Genomic DNA, 21,471 nt, shown 5'->3' on the forward strand with positions numbered 1-21,471 from the left:
ACTGTTATAATTTCATGTTGTGACAACTTATGGTTGCACAATAAAATGTTACAACTACTATTACTTTTCTTACTGTTTACCTTTTCTGAGAAAGTACGGGTAGTATTTTATTGTGCCAGTGTGGTCACAGGAACCACCGAACATGCAATGGGGCCTTCATGCCTCTGAAAATAACCCCCAACACCCATTTCCAGATGGTAAGCGGAACTTCCAGAAGGGAGCTCTGCTAACCTGTCCCAATCTAGGAACAAGCATTTCTGCTTGTTCTCAGGGTGATTTTTAGAAGCTCAAAAATCCTGAGAGTTCAACAGAACCAGTGGAGGCAGAGTGGCCCCATGGGATATTGCCTTATGTCTTCCATTCAGTGAAACCCTCAGCAATGTCCATTTACACACACATTCTATTGCCAGGAAACATTACACTGGGACACCTTTGGTTACTTCAAATATTGATAGAACTTTTTTTTTTTATCAATAAGCTACACAGTTGTCTAGCCTGCAACTCTCTATTTTTTTTCTTTTAGTCCTCACTTCCTGCATAAGAGCTTCTATAGTGACAGACCGCACTTTCTAGCACATATCTCTGTATACGGCACCATAGGCATAAGAAATCAAGGGTGCAGAGAATATCTGCTTTTTGCCACTTACCTACAGAGATGGCTCAAGATATGGTGTTGCCAGAGAGAGAAAATCCCAGTGAGTCTGCTGTTCAAAGTGAAAAAGGTCAAGCCCATGGGTAAACTTCAAGGAGGTCTTTGGATCCAGTCAATATGAAAATCACAAGGACTCTCTTCTCTCTCTTTCTCTAGATCAGTGATGCAGATGGGAAACCTGAGGCCCAGAAGCCAAAACCAGACCTTCTCCTTCCCTAGACAGCCATGCATCCCCACCCCCAGCCCTATCCTGACCATCAATCATTTGGTGGCTTCCCAGCTTTTGCGCAGCTTTTGCTATGTTTTGTATGCTATCTTTTCGACACCAGGTCAAGACTTTTTTCGCTTGGCCCAGGCATTTAGCTGCGTGTGATGAGATTTTAATTAACCCTGGGTCTGTTTTCTAGGTTTGGTTTTAGATGTATGTTGTCTTTGTGTATATTGTCTGTTTTTATGGTTTTAAATTTTGTATACCGTCTTTAATGTTTCTAATCTTTTGTAAACTGCCCAGAGCACTTCGGCTATGTGGCGGTATATAAATGTCATAAATAAATAATAAATAAAGTAAGAGCATCATCACATAAGGGCAAATTACGTTTGCTTACCGTCACTTCTCCGCCCACATGTTTGTCCCTCACTACTTCAAGTAGTAGATGTTGGGTACCATTATGAGTGGGAGAAGACAACTCAGACTCGTGGGAAACAGTTCATTGGGAATTTTTCCTGTGAAAGCCAGCCTAAGATGAACAAATACTGTACAAGAGAACCTGAACAGGGGAATAGACCCAGAGGATTGTGGTCCCGGGGAGGGGTACCACTGGGATTTTCCCTCTCTGGCAATGCAGTACCTTGGGCCATCTCTGTGGGTGACGAGCAAGAAGTAGATATTCTCTGCGCACTTGATTTCTTATGCCTATGGTGCTGTATATAGAGATATGTCCTAGAAAGTGCGGTCTGTCACTATAGAAGCTCTTATGCAGAAAGTGAGGACTAAAAGAAAAAAGAATAGAGTTGCAGGCTAGACAACAGTGTAGCTTGTTGATAAAGAAAAGAAGTTCTATCAATATTTGAAGTAACGAGCGTGTGGGACATTCAGTGGGACATTTTGATCACGCTGCTTCTCCTGCACACAGCAGGAGATAGCAGCAACTTCCATCTTTAAAAATAAGTTGGCTTTACTGGGGTGTTTTAATGTCACGTGAAGAAGGCTAGAAGGGGCGGGAGGCGTGCAGGAAGCAGGCAACATTGTGAGAGGGACCCGCGAAAATCCGTGAGTGCCCAGTAATGAGTGTGCAATAAAATGCTGGTCTGATAGAGCTTGAAGTTAAAGAGATAACAATTGGTTGAGTCTCTAATGCTTCTTCTGTGTGTGAGCACTGTCAGAATAGATAGTAGTTCTTTTCAATTTATTGTAAACAGGGTTTCCAGGACCTACATACATTGCAGCTTTGTGCAAAAGGGAAAATGCAAATTAATGAAAAGCAGCATTGGCTGGGTAAATACTGTTTGCATAAGGGATTTAACTTTTCATCTGATCCCAGGATCTCTCAACACACAGATGGTCCGCACAGTGACAGAAATCAGTTCCAACAGAGAGTTGTGGGGGGAGAGCGAAACCCTGCACCACTTGAAAAAACAAACAAGCGCCCAATAATATGGGAAGTGTTTTGGAGGGAATCCCCAATGACCTTGTGTGGGTGGAGGGCAGGAGTAGATTATTACCACACGTCTTCCCAATCCATAAAACACTGTCTGTACTTATAACTGTGTATTGAATTATATCCAGAAAAGCAGATTAAGCTCCTATTGGCTCACTTGGGGGTGGGGGTGGGAGGAGGAGGTTCCCTTTCGGCTGGGCTGCTGCCTGCCGGCCACAGAGAACTACCTTTTCCATGGCTATCAGGAATCTGCTGGAGAAAATGAATCGCATCACTCAATGCATTTTATAGCAAAGGGCAGGGGCTTGGTTGTCTGCCCAGGGAGAAAAGAGTCAGCCAACAAGATTGTAGGGCTGGCTAATCCAGCCATGTTGTATCTATATGTCTTATGTGGGGGCCTGTCTGCATCGAGCGGATTCGGCTAGAAAATAAAAACACACAACCCGGACTGCATGGCAGCCTGGTTGATAATTCAAGTGGTGCAGTGGTGACCAGGAGGCACTTTTCAGGGCGTTTACCCGGAAGAACTTGTTGCCAAACTTGCACACTTTTGCTTCCTCAGAAGACATGTACGACACGCACTCCTTGCAGCACTGATCTTTGGTTTTGAGGCACTCCCCAGGAGGCGCACATTTCTTCTTACACACCACAGTGGAATTCTGCATGGAAAGAAGGAAGAAACTACAGATGGATGATGATGATGATATTCCCTCCACAGTTAATGAATGCTGGATACACTAAGCAGTTGCCAATTTATTCCACTACGGCTTGGTTTGGACCAGGGGTGAACTACATTCACCATGCAGGCCATGTGTGTGTGTCCCATACCCCCACCAGCCTTAAAGGTGGCCACCCACCGCTGCCTCCAAGGTTGCTGCAGCAGCAACGGTGGCAAAACAACTGTTGATGTGCTATCGAGATCGCAACAGTGGCTTAAAAAGGCCAAATTTAGTTTTAAAAGGCTTGTTTTATTTTAAAGCAAAATTTGGCCGTTTTATGCTTACCGTTATGGTTTGCTGCCAGAATTCAGTGGCAACTGTTCTTCTGCTACCAGTGCCGAAGTTCAACATTTTGTGCATTAATTTGACCCACCAAACTGAAAACAACCCACCAGCCATGTATGCTGGGTTTTTGCTGGTTGTCTAAGACTGGAAAGGTACAAGGTAGCTTTCCAAAATCAGATAGACCAATACTTGGTTGCTTGCTTATATCTACTTTGGTGGTTCACAGGTAATGCAGGTCTGCTTTAAGGATAAGCGGTGGCATAGAAAGAGAATGTGCTGACGGAGGAGGGATGGGGCATGCTGTCCTTCCTCTGCCAGCACACTGAGTTTCCATGCTGGCTGCCTCTCCTCTGCAGTCTGCACAGAAATGGAGCAATGTCCTGCCTTTGTCAGTGGGGAACTCTTGGGCTGATAGTCTGCCTGCTCCCCACCTGCAAAGGCAACCCATAGAGGGCTGCCAGGTGGCCCATGCAGCTGCCTCATAGCCTCCTAATGAGCATCTGCATGCCTGCTTGCCTTGGCAGAGGATGTGTGGGTGCAAGTAGATTCCAGATGGCAACCACTCAAGATGAGCTGTGCTGAGTTGTTCCCTCTTGCGAGCAGCCTGCCTCAATTTCTCTCTACACCCCTATGCACAGTACTTTTACATGGTGGTGGTGCTGAGAAAATGGAGGGTGCAGCAACACAATAAGAGTCCGTGCAGCTGCAGTATGCATGGGGTGGGGAGGCAGGAAGAAGGTCCATGGTCAGGAATGGTGGGCCTAGGAGCCAACTGCAAGACCTACCTCTCCACTTCTACAAAGCCCTGGCTATTTACAACAGGGGAGGGAAACCACCAGCTCACAAGCCTAGTAGATGCTCCCCATCTGGCCCATGGAAGCTTGGCTCCCTGGCCAAACTCTGCCACCAGAAGTCTATTGGGGGGTTGGGACTGGGGCGGGAATCTCCAAACATTGGTCAGAGATAACAGGAGGATTCCCCACCTCAGCCCACCTAAATTCTGTTCAGCTCTAGAATATTCCAAATGATCGTTCAGGCGCATAACCTGTGTGTGTGTGTGTGTGTGTGTGTGTGTGTGTGTGTGTGACCATGAAGAAGGAGCAAGCATTCTAGCCTCCAAACTATAAGAATATCAATGTTGTGCCCTAAAAATAACACCATGAAGGACGGTGTAATACTGACTCACCCTACATGTACACTTCGTACAGTTGTCGTAGACAAAGGAGGTTCCATTATCATAAACATCGCTGTGGAAGAGGCAGCTTCCAAATGGGAGATCGAACACTTTCCTCTGTCCTGGATATAAGCAACAAGAGAAACAGATTGTGGTTGAAAAGCGGCCACATTGCCAACAAAGATAGCTGTGCTTATTGTCACAAAACCAAGGCTCCCCGCACACACACCCCGCACCAACCTAGCACTGGCTGTATTGCTCTGTTTTTAATCTATTTCTAGTAGGTTATTTTGTTTAACAAACCGCAATGAACTGAAGCAAAGATGAGGAACTATAACATGACTTTAGAAAAGCTGTCACATCACTGGCGCAGCAGAGGAATTCTAACAGCGGCAGCTGGTGGTTCCGATTCCGCTGGGGCTGTGAATCCATTCTGGGTTTTAATCAGAACCAGGCAGCACCCTGAAGGAGCTCTCCGAGGTGCAGAACCCTGAGCCCAAAGCCCAGAATGGATTCACAGCCCCTCCAAAATCAGGGCTATCAGGCTCCATTGAACGCTAAAGCAATTTATGGACATACGATTACTGAGTCAGATCACCGATCCCTGTAGCCTCGTCCCCTCTATTCTGACCTGCTTGGAATATTTTGGCTTTGGCACTTGTTTTTGTTGCCCAGGGGAGGATCAGGAAAGGTGGCTTGGTGGGGGAAGGTCCTTTTGTTGCAGGTTTGTGGGGAGATGAAGTGAGGGAAAGGTGGCTTTCCTCACTCACCCAACTTGAATGGAATCATAGAATTCCACGATGAATGGTTACTTAAGCGTAACATTTGAGGGGGGGTTGTTCTAGGGATTTTTACAGGAGGTGACAGAACTAATAACAAAGCATAATATGCCAAGAGGCTCCGCAGGTTGTTGTCTAGCAGATCCACCAGCACAACACAGCAGATTTGTTGGAGAGGTTTGGATAGAAGTATATATAAAGGATCAGGAAGCCATTGTGAGGGGGCATATTTGCTCAGAGCTCTCTCTCTCTCTCTCCAGGATATAAAGAAAGCCTTCCACATTTTCCAGATTTCATCCTCTTCACATTATCGCACACATGACCATGGGGCACATTGGCTCAATTAAAAGAATGGGCAACAGCCTGAAAAGGCTGCTGGGCAGGTGGACATGTGCCCCCACTCTCAGTCTATAGAGAGTCTGAGAAAGGGAGCAAGGATCTCCTGAAATTGTTTTAAGAACTTAAGACCAGGGCTAGATCCTGGCGCCAAAGTCCAGCCCCCAGACAGTGCTGAGTTATGAAGGCACCAGGGCAGCAGAAGGAAACCCTATTTATTCCTGTCATCCGGCTGGTGCTCTGATTTAAGTGAGTTTAAGATGCAAGACTGCACATCAGGATCCCCCCCCCCATCCCTGGTTGGTAAACTGTTCTGTTCTTAAGAACGTAAGAAGAGCCCTGCTGGATCAGACCAAGGGTCCATCTAGTCCAGGATTCTGTTCACCATGGGAGAACCCACAAGTACGACATGAGTGCAATAGCACTCTCCCACCCATGTTCCCCAGCAACTGGTGTACATAGGCATATGCTTCTGATACTGAAGGTAGCATATAGCCATCAGGAGTAGTAGCCACTCTTGATCTAATATATCAGGAATGTAGAAGCACATGGCAGTGCCGGGGGTGGGTGAAGAAGCAAAGTATTACTTGTGTGTTTCACAAATGAAGTAATAAACATGGATATCTAAAGGGGACCTCCATAAAACCATGATGCCCAGGGCCTAAAATTACCCATGGGAAGCCCATAAGCATGATATGCAGCACTATTTGTCCCACTGTTGTATCCCAGAAACTGGCATTCAGAAGCATAATACATCTGAATCTGAAGTTAGCATATAGCCATTATGATTGGTGCCCAGTGATAGCATCTCTATCAAAGAGGCGTAGACAATTCATAAAGTTACCCAAGTTGGTGCTGTCACAACATCTCGTGGCAGTGAATTTTGCAATTTGACTATCCGCTTTGTGGAGAAATGCTTCCTTTGTCCTCTTTGCTTATCTAAACCAACTCCTAATAAAAGCCAGATCCTACCAGGCAGGCAGGCAGGCATGCTACCATCTGTCCTCTCTCTGTCACATGAGGGGAAAGACAGAGAGAGACAGACACACACGCACACAGAGAGAGAGAGAGAGAGAGAGAGAGAGGAAGAAAGGAAGTGGCAGCGCTAGGGGGGGAAAGTGATGCCAGAAATTTTAGTACATGTAGCTCATATACACTTGAGAGACTGAAAATTGGGGATTTGGGAAGCTGAAGGCATCAGCTTTGACATCAACAAACACATGCAGGGGCTAAAAAAATTCAGGAACCTGCTTTTAGAATGAAAAACAAATTCAGGGAGTTCTAATAGACTACTCAGAGTTCCTTGGGAGCAGAGGGTCTCTCATATTCCACAGTGCCATGGAATGCTCCACATATACAAAAGGGTTATGAGCATCCCCCAAGGCTGAAGAGAACGGGGGTGCACACCCTGCCTGTGCAGAGCTCTTATTGTATTTATTCACAACACGTATATACTGCTCGACATCTAAACAGATTCTTGAAGTGCATCACAGCACTTACACACATGGCAGAGCTCATATATGTGAGCAAATCAGTATGTGTGCCTATGTTCCTGGTATAAGAGCTGTGCCCTGGCTGTCAGGGTTTCGTTGTAATGTATTGGGGCACTTTGATTCAGAGACAGTGTGCCTTTAACAAATCTCATCTGCTGTAAACAGACATTCAAATGATCCCCACCTGCAATGATAAAGTCAATCCTTACAACAAGCACACGACTTTAAAATGGCTCAGCACATCCTGCAGAACAATCTCCTTGATGTAATGTTTTGAGTTAGAAAGCAGTAATCACTAAGTGATGATGTGCACCAGCCCAGAAGATAATTCAGTACAACTTTTATGGCATGCCAGCCAAGTCTTGCAGGATATGAAAAATCCCAGTCAACGCCAAGACTGTCCTATGAAAATCAGTTCAAGATGTTCAGAAATCCCATATGGGACAACACATCCTTTGCATTGCTGTACATTGCATGAAGACACATTATATTGGTCTGGCGAGGCTGGAAACGCTAAATGAGTTACCTAGTTTATTCACTTGCAAAGCCTCTCGCTTGGTGCTCAGTGGTATCCTCCCCAAAGCCAGTTGTATCATTCCATCTCCAATTTAGACTGCAGATACATCTAGACACAAGACATTGTGCCGACCCAAGCAGATGCACTGCCAAACGCAAGAGATGTGCCTCCTGCTCTCTTGCAACAGAGCAGGGGAAACAGCGCTGCTGCTGCTGGCCTACGGATCCCGGGGCACACCTTTCGACTAGCACACTACTACATTCTCAGTGCCAACAATCTTGCTTGGGTCACTTGTGCAATCAGGCTGGCTCCATTTAAAAAGCGCAAAGAACAGGGCGTTTTTACACACATGTTCTGTGTGGACTTTTACTATTCAGCCGTTTCTGTCTTAAGACAGGGCAGTAGATGATCACATACATAAACCTATCCATGTGGCGATGGGATGATGATGATTTTATTGCTGGAAGTTATTGTTTTGTTATCTAGACAGAATATACAATTCAGGCAACTATCAGAATTTAACTGGCCAGACTTCTTCCCCTACCATGGTTTTGTGACTGACCTTAAAGATATTGCCTGGATTCATAGCACAAATAATGTACCTGAAAATTGGGCTGGCAGGGGATCTGATAAGCTAGCCCATTAGGACTGCAATCCTATACCCACTTACCTGGAAGTAAGCTCCATTGAACTCAGTAGGACTTACATCTGAGTAGACGTGTGTAGGATTGCACTATAACTGGGACAGAAGCCTGGAGGCCTAAACAGAAATAGCAACTGCCCTTTCCTGCTACGGGCTGAGAGCTTGCCTACAGTGCTTTGAACCCACAATTCCCATTCCCTCATGTTTAGGGAGAATCAACCACCATTTTAAGAGACATGTGTGCCCCCTCAAGAGTCATTCCCATATCGTGTCAGAAGCACTGCTCTCATTTTGAAAGAAAAAGGAGATGCATATATAGGCCAGTAGCCAACACTGCCCAAGCGCCTTCAGGACCCACCATTTGCCCAAGGCAATTTAGCTCTTCAGGTAGGAACTGGAAATGAGCAGAAATGGGGCATATCAGCGGTGCTCACATAAACAGAGCTCTGTCAACTGGACATGACCTGGAAATGAGTGTTTCCACTCATTTCGGGGCTTGCTCTATGAAGCAATAAATCCCCCTTGTGCAAGCAGTGAGGCCCGCTTGCACAACAAAATCAGGGGAAGCGCAGTGGATACTACCAATAGAGATCTTCCAGAAACAGCACCATGTTTACTCTCTGAAGCATATGGGGTTGGATCCAGGATCTGGCTTCCACTGATGGAAGGGCTCCACGCACAGACATTGCCTCTTCCCAATTTCCAGGAATCCCCCTCCTCCCCATCCCACATCACAGCTCATTCTGTTCAGCAGGATCCCCCAACCCTCAGTTTAGCATTTTCAGGGGGCTGGAGGGGCCGCTGTGGTGAGGAGGGGCAGGGAGGTCTGCTTCCAACCCAGCTACATGCAGCTAAATCTGGATTTAGGCCATGATACATCCCACAGTTATAAAAATCAAACACACATGAAAAAGATTTGGGCTTATTCCTGCTATAGAAAAGTGAGGTGTAAATTATTAAAATAATAACAGTGATGACAAGGATAATAATGTTGCAAGAGATATATTTTTAACTGTTATTCTATGTTAGATTGACATCTTTTTTGAACTATTCTGTCTATAGTTTTATCCTGAATAATGCAATAGACTACATAAGTTTGCAAAAGCTTCCTCAAAATACTGTGAAATGTTAGTGAAAAGTGTACGTAGTACATGCATTATGCCTGTGAAAACAACCACTCACCCAAACATTTTGGGCAACACTGCCCGGGAGGCGTGTGACTGAGATGCTGGGGACATGAAAGAATGGGACACACTTCTTGCACACACTGTGTCCTGCCACCCTAAAAGAAAACAGGGGCAGTTAGAGAACACACACATGCTCTGGTGACAACAGAAGGATGCAACGTAGTCTGAGCAAAATGTCTCTAGATATACTTCAACAAGCTATCATTTAGGAAAGATATGCAGCACGCTCCTTGAGATTCCCAGGGCTCTGTGTACTCTGCATCCAGGCAGCCCAAATTCTGAACTAAAGAAACCTGAATTTTCTAATCTGTACAAATTATACACACATTTATTTATTTTATTTATTTACAATACTTATATACCGCTCCCCATTCAGAATTTCAGAGCAGTGGACAATATAAAATAGAATAAAAACAAAATAAAAACACATCAAAAGTACATTTTTCAAAGAAACAAACATTCGCATGACTTTTCTTATTTTGCATAATTTATCCTAGTTTCGCTATTCATGCAGAAGGACAAGGCAACAAAGCTAAACACACAACCAATGAAATTTTTTATTTTAGCGGCCTAGCTTGTGCACTTTGAAGTGTATCTTCTCAACAACGATAAGGAAGCAAGATTTTTGGGAAACTGAATTCTGCACGCGGTATCTCACTCTGTGAATGAACACGCCTGGAAAAACTTCAGAATGCAGATGGGGACTGGCATGTTTGAATGTTCCCTTTGCTACACCTATAAAGTTGCATACAGAAAACGTTACACACATATAAACCTTTCTTTCAGACATTCTTTCTGTGTGGTGGGAGTTTTTAAAACATCAGAGGCCCAGCCTCCACTGGTTGGCCCCATGGAGTTCTGAAAGGAGTCACTGGCAAGCTGTAAGCAGGACCCAGAAGAAGAAGGAAGGCTGTTTTCCTACCATTTTAGCACAGGATCAACAGTGTAAAACCGTGCAACAGTGAAAAACAGCACCCGTGACAGTGGACTTCATTATGCTTCCAGATGGGAAGGATGCAGAAACACACATACCCCTCACTTCCCAACCCCAATCAGACTTGCCATGGGTTAAAATTTTATGGTTTACTGAAACAAGCCAACTTCAAGCTGTGGCTTATGAAGCTGCCTTGCTTCAATAAACCATACTTAAGATTAACCAGAGTTAGGCTTTGAACTTAATGCGCCTGTTCAGGCAACACGCTAAGCCTTGGTTAGGCTGCTAACCCTTTTGCAGAAAATGGTTTGTGTGCATGTTTAAACTATGGTTATGTAGCCACCATGGTTATGAATGGTTCACACAACACATTAAGCCAAAACGGTTAGCTCAAAATGCTTAACCACTGTGGCTTAGCATGTCATCTGAATAGGGTCAAGGCTAAACAGCAGTTAACTTAAATTGGAAGCAAAAGCTTCCAAACCTCTCCTTGCAGTTATGGAGGGAGGAGAGTGGGGAGCACACAAGCTTAAGATTTGTGCTCATGGTGCTAAATCATGGAACACTAAACTATGTCTTTTAAGTGGTGGCTTCACATTTATGGAACTCCCTCCCTAGAGAAATATGCTTGACTCTCTCTTCATTTTCTTTTAGACCAGCCCTGAAGATATTTTTATTTCAGTCCATCTATGGTTTAAAGGTGGCTTAATTATTGCTCTTGCTTAATTTTGAAACTTTTTAATTGACCATTGGGCTGGAGTTTTGCTGTTATGCTGCTCTTTTAGCTGATTGGAATGGTGGATAATATTTTACTGCTTTATTATTTTAATATTGGATGTTTTACTTTATCATCATTTTATGGTGATCATTTTTTATTATACATTGCTTTGAAAAGACATTGGCTCTGAAAAACGGCATAGATATCTCATAAATTAATTAAAAAATAAATCATTGCATCCAAACACCGCCTAATTGTTCTTTATAAAGCTGTATCCAGAGTAGGTTAGGAGGCTGGGAACCAAAAGTCCTGAAATCAAATTTAACGGCATTGAGAATCTTGATTGTTGTACCAATTATTAGAAACTGGATCCCTTGGACTCATTTTTTCTTTGAGAGGAGAAAAACAGGGGGAGCGGATCTTTGGGTAATTACCTGGCATCAGATTAAGATGTACCACTTCTTGGTTGGATACAAATAATAAGAAAAATGCTGTGGACACAGAGTACCTTCAAGTTTCTCAGCTTTAGTTCCAAATTAAAAAGGGGGGGCAAAAGACGTAACCAAATTGTGGATTACAGGCTGAAACACGTTATCTATAAACACGCAAGAAAAAGGCTCTTGGATAGGCGATGATGGAGACCAAATGGAGGTTTAATCATTTCCAGGGAACGGGAGCCTCTACTATTTGGCTCAGAAATAGAACCTGGATGGACAACCTTGGGAAAGAAGCCTCTCCTTAGAATTCCCCCAAAAATTAAAACTGGCTGCGCTCAGCTTAAGGCCTCTGCTTGGCCACCTCCCTTAGACACAAGGGCAGCAACTCATACAGAGAGCGCCTGGCTGCCTGTGTGGCCTCACAGGTTGGGCTGCATTCTGTACCATTTCAGGCTGTGGGTTCCGATGATGCTCTGTGATGTGGCTTGGGCTGGACAGTTCTGCTAGGGATCAGACCTGAAGCAGGGGTCAGGTTGGCTCAGGTATTTCAGGAAGCAAGACAAAGAAAGATCAGCACCACGGAAAACTCCAAGTAGCGCTGGGGCTGGAAGCTAGAGAGGTCTGTCTGCCTGTCTCTCCAACAAGGATCAGAACAAGACTGAGAGTTAAATAGAAGCGTTGCCGGATGTAGGCTGTTTGCCCTCACCTCCATGCTGACTGGGACTTGTTCTCTTAAAAGGAGGCTCTGGTCTGTTTTAGCAATCGTAGGCTGTGATAATGTGGGAGTGGCTGTGGCATGCTAGTATCCTCAAGAGGCTGAGGATGACAAGGGAACCTTCTCTGGTCTAAGGGGAGCTGGCCCCTTGGGTCTTTCCAGAGAAAGGGTCCCAGGGAAGTGGAAGCATCATGATGCCTTTCCATAGCCTTAGTTTTTCACGGAACTATTAACTCTGGAACCTCTTCCTCAGAAGGATCACAATCCTCTGAGGATGACGGTTCAGGGTCCTGCAAAATTTGGGACCTGACTTTGGAATCAACGGGCACTTTATCTGAGGTTAAAGCTTTCTCTCTCAGTATACAAGGCAAACGGATCTCTCTGTGCAATCTTGGTAACAAGGTGGTTGAACAGGAAGATTATGGGACTCTGGCCCTGGAAACATTGGATGGGTGCCACAACAGAGTGGGTATTCAGGTTAGGAAAGAGTTGCAAGGAACTATATTAGAAGCCAATTGGACCCCAGGTTTAATCTGAGAGCTGGGACGCATCAATGTGAGGGATGCTCAATCAGAAATAATAAACGGCTGCCCAAACTCCAGTGGAGTTATAGAGTTCAAAACAAAGTGTTCAAAGCACTTGATGGCTCAGAGACTGGACCCAGGACTGGTCAGAACGAACAGAACAATATTTCCTGCCTAATGAAAGAAAAGAAAGCTCAGGGTGCTTCCTTGCTCCTTGATTGACATCTGGCTTTGTATACAGGCCATAGGAGTAGTGTAAAAGATAATTAGCTATCTATACCCAAACAAAAAGTAATCCATGGTTTCTGAAAAGTGTTGACTACTCTAGAGGCTGGGAATGCTTCAGGGTTGGGCCACATTTCTCACCAATGTTCTGGATTGGCAAATTCAAAGGTACCCTTGCGAGTCTGTTGGCTGGATGATGAAATAGCAATCAGGCAGGCATTTGCATGTTTCTGTAGTTATAGGGAGCAACTCCCTTTAATCTACTAAACCGGGGAAGCATGTTCACAGTGTAGCTCATGCCCTTCTGCAGCCATCCAGAGCCTTTACAACATTCCTGGCAGCCTTTGGAAACAAGATGGATTCCTGAGCCAAGGTATCAAGGGTAGTGCCAATTAATTACACAGTGCACTATACATGTGTACAGAGAGCCAACACACATCTGAGCTCTTTTGTAACACCAGGCAATTGCTGCTCTAAATACTTCTGTTCCAAGGAAGACAAAGAGCAAAAAATGAACGTGCAACCTCCCACCCCCACCCACTTAAACAATAATGAAGCAGGCACAGCAGAAGGAAAAGGAGAAAATAATAAGGGAGCATGAGGCCAGAACTGGAGAAAATGGTATGGTACAACATTTTTTGTAAACTGCCCAGAGAGCTTCGGCTATGGGTATAGAAATGTAGTTAATAGTAGTAGTAATAATAATAGTAATAGCGTGCCTTGAAGTTATATGGTACAATAAAGGTCTTGGGAATACAGACGAGAGGGTGAAGGTCAAACTGTAAGGGAAATATTGTTTTGGCCAACCCAGCCCTTTAAATGAAATATTATCAGCATGTATATAGTACAGAGAGGCCCTACTCAAGGAGCACAGTTCATCTGTGGTGTGGTGTGCAGAAAGAGAAAAGACATCTCTGTCCCTAGGAAGTTATCGGCCTAAATAATAATCTGTTTCGGTGTGAGTTACTTTTCTAATTTCAGAAGAAAACAAATTGGAGAAGGGGTTGGGGCATACAAGGCTAAGCATGAACGGGCAGCAAGATGGAGAAAACCATATACATCTCTAATCTGTTGCCAAAGGTCTTGTGCGCACACCAAAAAGGACTGCAATCAACTCATACTTTAAAAAAATACCATTTGTCCCGTATCATCTCAGCTAAATTTCCTGTGTACTTCATAATTTGGAGCAGCAAAAGCAGCCAGCAATAAACTCTCCATGCCTAGATGCTACATGAATAAAAAATATATGAGTTGTCCACAGTCACTTGCTCGCAGGATGCCTCTCTAAGCCTCTCGTGAGAGATAATTGATATAAAGCCGCCCTCTCCAGAGTACAGAGGACGAAGCTTTGATGTACGGGGAGTTTACCGATACGTTTTCATCTTAATACAAAGAAATTAATGCATTATCTTTATCGCACAGGGAATCTAACAAGATTTTTAGACACTGAACTCTCTGAAAAGAATGGGCCTTCTTTCCCCCCCCTCGTGCCCCCAGCAACTTGCCCCAAGGGGACTGATGAAACATCTTAAATGGATACAGCCTTAGGCCTGCGCTCATAATCCTTTCAACATAGCAACCAGGGATAGAAAGTCTATTGCGGTCTGGAACTGCTGCTCTGAATTATGAATCAGTCGGGAAATGCTGAAATGAATTTTTTCCACTCGTGCAGCTCAGAGAAGAGATCTTTCGGAAGAATGTGCAGGTGCAGTTTGAGAGAATTAAACCTATCACTTTGAAACATGGTGAAATTGCTCCTCCTACCATGGGGGAAGCTTAAAAACAGGAGAGGGAATTTTGGAAAGCTTCTAATCCTGGTTTGACAGCGAACTATGGTTAGCATTAACTATAATTATGTCATAGGTTTACATCATAGTAGTAGCCACAGTTTTCTATAACCTGGAATGCAGGGGTTGGGGGTGGATTGGAAGGGGAAAGTGCAGAGGCCTACAAAGTACTCCTACAATCACAAAACCATGGTCAGCAAGTAAGTAGTGTATGAATGAAAGAACCTTTTCCTATTGATTCACAAGTGAATTATGAGTAATTTCCAGAACAGAATAGTAGAGAACAAGTAGCAAAACATCAGAGAAAAGTTGTTTCTTAGGAAAGAATTAAAACTAAACCCACATTAAGTTCTTGAACTAAATGTGGATTTAGTTCTAATTCTTCACTAGGAAATAACTTCTCTGCTATTTTGCTACTTGTTCTCTGCTATTCTGTTCATATTTTTTTATGGTGACTATTTTAGCTGGCGCATGGTGGAAGTTTTAGGATTTTTTTCCTGTCTAAACATGCATAACATTTAGCCTTAAATTAATTAGAAATAGTAATTATAATAATATTCTGGATTGGTCACATTCATTGATTTTGATCAGAACCGTTACAGTTAAGTTTTCTGAAATGTTAGAGTTTTAAATGGATCACAGTGTGAAGCTGATCCAACACTCAGCAAGAAAGGCTATCTAAACTATGACATTCCAGAAAGGAACAAAATTAAATGAGCTACAAATGATACTGTAGCTAGTATACACAAATTAATTCATTAGTTTGTAGAGATCATTTACTGTAAATTGTGCTTTATGGGATAACTTAAGCAAGAAGATAGGTCCCTGTTCTGATGACCGTCAAACCTAATTTTAGACCATGTAGGGGAAGGGAAGGAAAGGTTAACTAGGACGCAATATTATCAAAGCACTGGTAGATACAGCAACATTACAACTGAATAAGCATTACTTTTAGATGTGTTTTAAAAGAGGACTTTTAGAAACAGGTACAAAGCAGTGGGAACAGAGGTTTCCGTGTGTGTTTTAATTTCAGCGTTGAAAAGTATAAACCAAAAGGTGATGAGGAAATATTCTCATTAGCCCAATTCAAACATGTCAGTTCCTTAGTTATACATCTGCTCTAGATGTAAATTTTATCTGCTTCATTATTTTTAGATGCATATTGAAGTTGAACTCAGTCAATGTTCTTTAAAACTAAAAAATGCCTTTGATTATCTTTCATAGGATTAAAACTATGGAAGTTTAACATGTCATTAACTTCTGCATAACAACTTGCAAGCCGATATTATCTTGATTCCTCCTCCTTGCCATATGTTGTCCATTACTTTTAATTTTTGTTTATGCTCTGGTTGCACCTAGATATCTTTGAAGTTTAAAAAAAAAAAGAAAAGAAAAATGCTCTCACCAGTTAGACTGAATTTATTTAGCTAGCCTAATGTTATTTATTTATTAAATTTCCATACGGCCCAATAGCCAAAGCTCTCTGGGTAGTTCACAAAAATTAATATATTGGGGAATTAGAAATCACAATTTTGTTGCGGGTGTGCTAAATTTTGATGATGAATGACATATAAAAAGTAGTTAATTACAACATCTAAATGTGAAAATATGCTATGTTTTAAAGAGTTTATATTATATATAGAACATTTTAATAACCCTGTGCCAGGACATGCCACCAGACTTTATGAAAAAGTTCTGCTCATTAGCCTGGCATGCTACAATTCTAGGAGCTCTTTGTTCATGTAACATAAAATTCTTGGGACGTTAGAACCCCAAGTAATTATGACACTGATCCTCGTTTGGAATTAAGCTTTTTGTGGTTGCATCCAGCTGCACCAAAAATTTCGTACCGTCCATCAGCTAGTAATTTAGATCAAAAGGAAGCCACTGAATTACAGCCATCCTTCTCTACAACTGGCAAATGTACCGAAGCGTGGGATGCCAAGTGCCAAATCAATGCTGCTGTTTGTCATCTATTCTAGTTTCCAGCAGCTATGCTTCCTGAAAACACAAAAATACACTTCAGTATGTCAGGCTTATAGCCAAACTGCACTGCAATGATGTCAAAGAATTTCCTCTTAGTAAAGAAGCTGAGTTAAACCTGCAACACAGCACCCTAACATTCTGCTTGAAGAACATAGGAAGAGCCCTGCTGGATCAGACTAAGGGTCCATCTAGTCTAGTACTCTGTTCACACAGCAACCAGACAGCTATCAACCAGGGAACCACAAGCAGGACATGGTGCAACAGCCCCCTCCTACCCATGTTCCTACAACAACTGGTGTATACAGGCTTACTGCCTCTAATACTGGAGGTTGCACTTAGCCATCAGGACTAATAGCCATTGATAGACTTCTTCTCCAGGAATTTATCCATCCCCTTTTAAAACCATCCAAAGTGGTAGTCATCAACACATCTTGTGGTAGTGAATTCCAGAGTTTATGCGCTTCGTAAAGAATTATTAATAATATTTATTTATATAGCACCATCAATTTTCATGGTGCTGTACAGAACAAAATAAAACAGAATACAAAACACCCTGCCCTATGGCTTACATTCTAAAATCACAGTAACAAACGAACAGGGAGGGGAAAGGCCAACCAGCATGGGGGACAATAAAACAAATAATAAAAACTAGTATCGTCACACTACGGATTATAAGCTTTTGAGAAAAGAAACGTTTTCAAGTAAGATTTAAAAACTGAGATCGACGTCGCGGTTCGCAGATGCGGTGGAAGACAATTCCAGGCATAGGGGGCAGCGAGCAAAAACGGGCGAAGATGAGCGAGAGAAGTAGAAACTCTTGGGTAGAAACTCTTGGGTGAGTGAGAGACATAGTGTTATGAGAGCGAAGGGTGCGAGCAGGACAGTAAGGTGAAATAAGAGACGAGGGATAGGGAGGAGCCAGACCATGACAAGCTTTAAAAGTCAAAAGGAGACTCTTGTATTGAATTCTGTAAGAGATAGGGAGCCAGTGAAGGGATTTTAGAAGTGGGGTGACGTGATCAAAACGACGAGCCAGAAAAATAATCTTAGCCGCAGAATGATGAATGGAAACCAATGGGGTTGGTTGGCCTTTCCCCTCCCAATGGGGTAAGATGAGAAAAAGGAAGACCAGTCAACAGGAGATTACAATAATCCAAGCGGGAAATAACCAAGGCATGAATGGTGGAAAAGACCAATAAGAACGGGCGAATTCCAGAGATGTTATACAAGAAGAAATGACAAGACTTAGCTACAGCCTCAATATGGGAGGAAAAAGAAAGTGAAGAATTAAAAATAAAACCAAGACTATGAGCTTCCTCAACAGGATAGAGTATAACATTATTAACAGTGATAGAAAATGAGAGAAGAGGAGAGGTTTAGGAGGAAAAACTAGCAGTTCTGTTTTTGCCATGTTTAGTTTCGGGCGAAGCCAAAGCATCCAGGCTGAGACATCGGTGAGACAGGCCGAGATACGATCCTGAACATCAGAAGACAAATCAGGAGATGAAAGTACTTCTTTTTACACCAAACCATGGTTTTCACTAACCATGTTTAGAATCAAACCAGACATACGTCAGACAAACCATGGCCTGCAGCTGCTTGTGTACTTTTGTTATTCATCCTCCCAGCACTTTGCTTCATAAATTCACTCCATGGTGCAGCAGCCTCTAGACATGGAATAATAACCATAACTATGGTTTCTCAGTACACACATCATGCCAAAGCACTAATATGGAATACAAACCCACTTCAAACTATGATTTTCTGCTTCAAGCCTAATGACTGATCACAAATTTTAGTTTATCAATTTAGGTTACACCTCAAACAATAAACTTCCTAAGCCATGGTTTGGTATGATGTCAGATAGTATGCTATAATATATAGCCCAGCGTGTTAAAGAACACACTAGCAAGAAGTTTCTATTTCATGTAATTGTTAAAATAATACAGATTATGTAATTATATGAAAGTGCTTAATTGCTGGTTCATTACTCTAGAATCTTTGCTTACTAATTAAGAGTCCTAATTAATTATAGAGGGGCAATCAGTACACAGGGCAACTTTTCCTGCAATTTTCAACAATTCTGCTAAGAAATAGGAAAGTTATAGGCAGTTCCCTTGGAAAACAAAAGTCAAAATATAATATTTATTTATTTATTTATTACACTTATATACCGCTCCCATAGCCAAGGCTCTCTGGGTGGTTTACAGAAATATAAAGGCACATAGCACAAAAACCCTGCACCTATTTAGCAGGCATAACCCTCCTAATGGGCTGTTATGCCATCCAGTTCTGACTAAGAGGTGGAAAAACAGCTGTAGCCATTTCGAGATTTCCCATGATATTCAATGGGAGGCACAAAGCCTCAGATTTCTGAACCTGAACTCAGATTCGGTACCAAATTAAAGCGGATGGACTCCAAATTGGTCCAAGTCAAATTGGACCATTTTGTGAAGCACCAAATTGGGGTCTGGGAGTTTGTGGACACCTTTAGAGATCAGGTGGGGTGTGGGTGGGTGTGGGTGTGTACAGACTCACTCCTGACTTACTTCACATGGGGCCAGGCACATGCACTGCTGAGACTTGGAAACATGATCCACTACACAGGATATTACTGGGACTGGTCCTTAGCTGTCCATAAGCACTGTAACTATTCACATGACTGATTTTAAACAAAAATCTGGAATATCTATTGCACTGTCTAAGTGGCTGCAACAGAAACCTCAGACACACATCCATCCAGATGTATTCATGGTACTCCTTAATGCATGTAGCTTTTTGGCCATGGACTCATTGCTAAACCCCAGGCATTCCTTCCCTGCTCCCCACCACTACAAATCCTCCCTTTGTGCACTTTTCTTCTTTTGCTATTTCCATGCCTCCTGCAGTATAAGTAAACTCTGTGGAAATGGTCTGCTTATGAACTATATAAAACACTAGGCTGTCAATGTGCACAGGCACATACAACACACACTCTTTCTCTTAAAGAACATTTGCATTCCACCCTTATCACTGATGTAATCTCCGGAAATACAGGATTTCACACATGCCACTTCCTTCAACACAGTTATCAAAGAGCGGCATTAACAGGAAATCCTGCTTGTTCTTCAAAATGCACAGACATAGGAGGTTGGAAATATTATACCTAGTTCAGCAGCAGACATGCTTACACAGGAAATGTCTGAGAAGATATGCAGGAAACTTTGCAAAAGGCTTCGTGGACTTGTTTTTGCCAGTCACACATTAATTTTAGTAAGTATCTGTTATGCATCCAGCACTGTAGAGTGTGTCTATCATCTATGTATAACTCATTCATGACTACAGAACTACTTAATTTCATAGCAACACAGGAAGTTGTTGTATACAGAATCAGATCATAGATCCATCTAGTCCAGTAATGTCAACACTGACTGGCAGTGGCTCTTCGGGTTTTCCAGCAGGATTCTTTGCCAGCACTACCTGCAGATGTCAGGGATTGAACCTGGAATCTTCTGCATGCAAAGGAGGCTCTCTACCACTTGAGCTATGGCACCTCCCTAGCAGACCATTTATCTCCGGAGTCAATAAACTGCTTATCACTGAATGTACTGAGCCTGGAGGTCTTCACCTTAACTTCTTTAGCATCATAGTGACATGATAATAGTGACATAAACAAAGGTTTCTGCTGCAATAAAGTTGTTGGTCTTTAAGATTCCAAGGAACTTGTTGTTCTTTTGATATTAATAATCATGCCCATGTGGATCACTATATTGCAGTCACGAAGGTCACTCCACACTTGAAATAAAGGGAATTGGTTCACTCCAAAGGGAAGCTGGTATGGATTTTATTGCCAGTGTTCGAAGAGTGACCACAGTTTCAGAGAGTATTTTAGGAAGCCGTGCTCCTGAGCAGTGCTTATTTTTGTTATATTTCCTCCTCTGCTTCCCATCCTCCTAGATCCAAAGGATTACATAAAAGTAATCTAACACTCCTCATACTGGCCTGTATTGTGCGTTGATGGAGAGAAGACAAGGGAGTCAAGGTTTTTTTCACAGAACTACATTGCTGGCTAAGGCAGCACTTTGGAATGCTAGAGGCAAAATGTTCACAGCAAATTTATCTGTATCAAAGTATTCATGTCCTAGAAAGTATCCTGGAAGTCACAGGACTGAAAATGAAGGATCGTTCACATGTCACTTTTAACTAGATCCACATAACCTTAAAGCATGGATGTGGGTGCTAAAGATGCAGTACAAGGCAGTTTTGAAAGGGTGATTACCTTATGATTATCCCATACTACAGCATGTCTGCAAATTAAGATGCTTAGTATGGCAATTCCATGCCCTCCTGCTATGCAAGACATAGAAAGTGAAAACTACAATAGGTTTAAGGTAAAATCCTATGCATGTTTAGACTGAAAAATGTCCTAAAATTCCCAGCTTTGCCCAGTCAGCAAAGCTGACAGCTCGCCACATGGATATGTTGGAAAACTGTATAGGAAACAGGCCAAAGAAGTAAAGTAATTTCTTTTTCTATCAGTTATTGTCCCTTTACAGTCTCAACTTAAGAGATGTGAAGGCATGGGGGGGGGAACCTGAAAAATTCAGGGGGAAACGGTTCCCCCCCCCCGGTTTTTTCCAAAGCCTTTTTCATATATTTTTTCTGAAAAATTGAAAAAAAATGAAGAAAAATGGATTATGGGATGTTTTATTTTAGCATGGTG

At 42.7% G+C, this 21,471-nt stretch overlaps 1 protein-coding gene across 1 annotated transcript in view; it reads right to left on the bottom strand.

Moving 5' to 3' along the window:
* The window catches only part of BMPER (BMP binding endothelial regulator), a 190,351-nt gene that overhangs the window by 82,325 nt on the left and 86,555 nt on the right, over positions 1 to 21,471 (bottom strand). Inside the window, exons 7-9 of the mRNA XM_063129831.1 lie at positions 9,439 to 9,538; positions 4,501 to 4,610; positions 2,829 to 2,969 (exon numbers count right to left, since the gene is read on the bottom strand). Coding sequence (XP_062985901.1) covers positions 2,829 to 2,969; positions 4,501 to 4,610; positions 9,439 to 9,538 — 351 coding nt within the window. The remainder of the gene's footprint in view (positions 1 to 2,828; positions 2,970 to 4,500; positions 4,611 to 9,438; positions 9,539 to 21,471) is intronic.

The sequence above is a fragment of the Elgaria multicarinata genome, chromosome 1, assembly GCF_023053635.1.
Source record: "Elgaria multicarinata webbii isolate HBS135686 ecotype San Diego chromosome 1, rElgMul1.1.pri, whole genome shotgun sequence".
Classification (NCBI taxonomy): domain Eukaryota; kingdom Metazoa; phylum Chordata; class Lepidosauria; order Squamata; family Anguidae; genus Elgaria; species Elgaria multicarinata.